The 3473-nt window shown below is 45.4% G+C and overlaps 1 protein-coding gene across 1 annotated transcript; it reads left to right on the forward strand.

The window, feature by feature from the left end:
* Nucleotides 1-2241: 2241 nt before the first annotated feature.
* On the forward strand, nt 2242-3189 carry LOC142784533 (uncharacterized). The gene is made up of 2 exons (XM_075882960.1): nt 2242-2409; nt 2815-3189. Exons 1-2 carry the CDS (start codon nt 2242-2244, stop codon nt 3187-3189), a joined length of 543 nt encoding a protein of 180 aa, XP_075739075.1.
* Nucleotides 3190-3473: the final 284 nt, after the last annotated feature.

The following is a 3473-nucleotide window of genomic DNA, read 5'->3' on the forward strand; positions in this document are numbered from 1 at the left end:
GGTTTTACGGCTGGAGTTTTGCGCCGTTGACATTGACGACAAGTTTTCACGTAGCGCTGCACTGATTCGAGCAACTTAGGCCAATAGTACTTCAGGTGAATCCTGGCGAATGTTCGCCTCACACCAATGTGGCCAGATGTTGGCTCGTCGTGGCATGCATGCAGAATTTCTTGTCGCATGGCTGTGGGCACTACTACTAAAAACGTTTCACCATTAGGTTCGAAGTTCCTCCTGTAAAGGACACTTCCTCGAAGGCAGAACGCGGAGAGCCCTCTGGAGAATATGCGAGGGACTTGAACGTCGAGACCCTGCAGGTGTTGTATAAGTGCCAGCAAATCCGGGTCATCTCGTTGTAGTTGAGCGATTTTGGATGTGTCGACAACGCCTAGAAACGGGAAGTCTTCCCCTTGAGGTACACTTGGATCGACGGGAGAGCGTGACAGGCAGTCGGCATCACTGTGTTTCCTTCCAGATTTGTATACGACAGTAATGTCATACTCCTGCAGCCTAAGGCTCCATCTGGCTAGTCGACCTGATGGATGCTTGAGATTTGCTAGCCAGCATAGAGCATGGTGGTCACTGACAGCTCTGAACGGTCCACCATAAAGGTATGGTCGAAACTTATTCATTGCCCAGATGACTGCGAGGCACTCTTTTTCAGTTGCAGAGTAGTTTGCCTCAGCTTTTGAGAGTTTGTGGCTGGCATAGGCTAATACCCCTGTCACACGGGCACCCGTAATGACCGTTTAACTCCCTCGTCTTTACGACAACGAAGATGCGGTTGGTGTCACACGGCCACCCTTAACGCAAACGAAGGTGAATGGAACATTTCGCGAAGGACGTTCAACGATCTCCCTTCGCAGCGAAACGAGGTACTCTCGTTCCCAGCAGTCTAGAGGTCAGAGAAAATTTTCGTGCACTAAAGTGGCCACAATGAAAGAATAATACATTTTGGCAATATTAAAAGTTCTTTCGTTGCAGTACTCGTTCAAAACGGGTGTTTGTTTACATATATTTACGCCCGCCAGAGTTACAATGAAAGAATAATACATTTTGGCAATATTAAAAGTTCTTTCGTTGCAGTACTCGTTCAAAACGGGTGTTTGTTTACATATATTTACGCCCGCCAGAGTTCACTTACTCTCAACACCGATGCCCTACACATCGTGCCTCGGGAGTCGCGCGTGCCGGCGCCATTGAAAAATATTTCGTGCACGTGTGTGGTTGTGGTCGTCGCCGTGTGGACGTTTAAAAGAAATGACTGACATAGCTGGAACATCATCACCGGCCTCGACGGCTGCAGAAACGATTAATGGGACCCCACCAAATCCAAGAGTAACATGGAGTGAAAATGACACTTGGGTGTTGATTAGAATCTGGAAGGACCACCTTCCTGAGCTCCGAGGAGAAAAACATAGCGCCTGAGTGTATGACGCCATTGTCGCCGCTCTTGCAAAGATGGGTATTTTGAGGACGCGCCGACAAGTGCAAAACAAAATTGACAACCTCACGCAGAAGTACAGGTGAGTTCGTAGACTGTTGAATGCATACAGCAGAAAAGCACGCGTGTTCCTAACAGCTGGTGTGTAGTCATGTGCAAAGTCGTGTAAGTTTTTGTTGGCACTTCCAGTTGATGCTATTGCACGAAGCACATTTCGTTACAAGGAGTTATTTTGAGGGGCTAATTCTGTGTAGATATTCTGCCGTTGCGTTATTTCTGCGTGTCAACTAAACGCTCAACTTTGTTTATCTGGAATGAGGCAATTGTTAGGCTTTGTTATAGGAATGAGCAGCTCGTGCGCGTTACCTGGCTAAAAAAACGTGCATTTGGGTCACCATGAACATCGAAGTATTCAACTGATTACCTGCGTACGCATCCTATCTTATCTTTTAGGACTCCCAGTATTTGTGAGCATTGGTAAGCAACCTACGAAATGAGCTACATGATTGAGTCAAATTGCGTGCACGAGCTACTAGCCTTTATTTAGGTCTTTATTCTGAAACATCAAAAATAGCTTGCGGTTGCCTTGCATACATTGTTCACCGTTTTCATTTTTGGCATGATGCAACAGCACAGGCTTGCGCGTCTACACAAGAAAATAAGAAACAAACGTTGCTAACCGTGACATGGAGCTTGACGCGAATGTATAATGCAGCGCACTCACCTGCTAGGAAATTAACCGAAAGTTATGTAGCAAGTCCAGAGAGAATGTGGTTATACATTACATCATTGCTTTTCTAATGGTAAATTGTGTTATCAGGAAAGAAGCCTGGGAGAAAACTACCGGATCTGCACCTAGTGCCTGGCCGTTTTTCGTCGAACTTCACAGGTTTCTGGGCACGCTGCCCATAAACGACCGGTCTCTCGTGCAAGAGAGTTGCCCTTCACCAAGGAGAAATGTCGATGAGGTATGTAAATTATTTGTATGAGGTAATGCCGTTACGATAACAACTAAAAATTTTCGGTGCCACGACCAAGTGGTGATTGCAGAATGCAACCTAAGAATGCGACAATCCAAACTGAGCTCTAAATTCTAATGTCAATTGTGATTATAGACTTCACTCAAGGGCATTTGATATCTACAAGCAATGGAAACAATAAAAAAGCAGCATGGGATGAAACTATTGCACTAATGAGCCCCCAAAGAAAAAGCTTTTTGTCGCAACTAAAGCTTGGAGTACGTCCTTCTGAGGCTAATCGATATGATTAGTTCATTTTTTTTGCATGCTTCATTCTTGCAATACTTCAAGAATGTGCAACATCATAAATGCCACATTATGCTGAAAGCAGCTTGATGTTGTGGCACGCACTAACAGAGTTTTGTCTTTCAGATTATTCGGGGCATGGAGACTGGGTCAAGTCTGTCCTCAGATGAAGACGGGGCTACTGAGGGTTGCTCCGCGACAGATGCCTGCAGCAGTGCCTCGGACCTCCAGCAGGAACCCCAGCCTAGCACCAGCACGAGCCAACCTGGCACCAGCACGAGCCAGCCACATGGAAAGCGTCGAGCACAAAAGAGAAAGCGGATGTCCGCCAATGAAAAATTTCAGAGTGCGCTGCTCGAACAGCAAGCGAAGCTTATTGCAGCACTGGAGACTGCCACGCAAATTGAGCAGGGTCTGCGTGAACGGCAGGTGGCAACACAGGAAAAACTTGTGGACCTGTTTTCGAAATATTTCAATAAATAAGTTTCTCTAATTACTTCAATAAGCATTTGTTTCTTTCAGGCCCCTATTGTTTGAGTAGTTTACATACTTATGTGCTTCACTGGTTGAACTGCAGACAATTATTAAGGGCACAACATGCTTTTAGTATAACAGACACATTTATAACATAAAGTCCAAAGTAAACATGATACCCAATTTACGACAAGCCATAACTTTTCAAAATATGATCTCCAGTCCTTCCCAATTTCAAAAGATGACAGCGAACGTTTGCTTTTCAGACCCGGTGAACATACTTTACAAGGTCC

Source organism: Rhipicephalus microplus, chromosome 2 (genome assembly GCF_043290135.1).
Source record: "Rhipicephalus microplus isolate Deutch F79 chromosome 2, USDA_Rmic, whole genome shotgun sequence".
Lineage (NCBI taxonomy): Eukaryota > Metazoa > Arthropoda > Arachnida > Ixodida > Ixodidae > Rhipicephalus > Rhipicephalus microplus.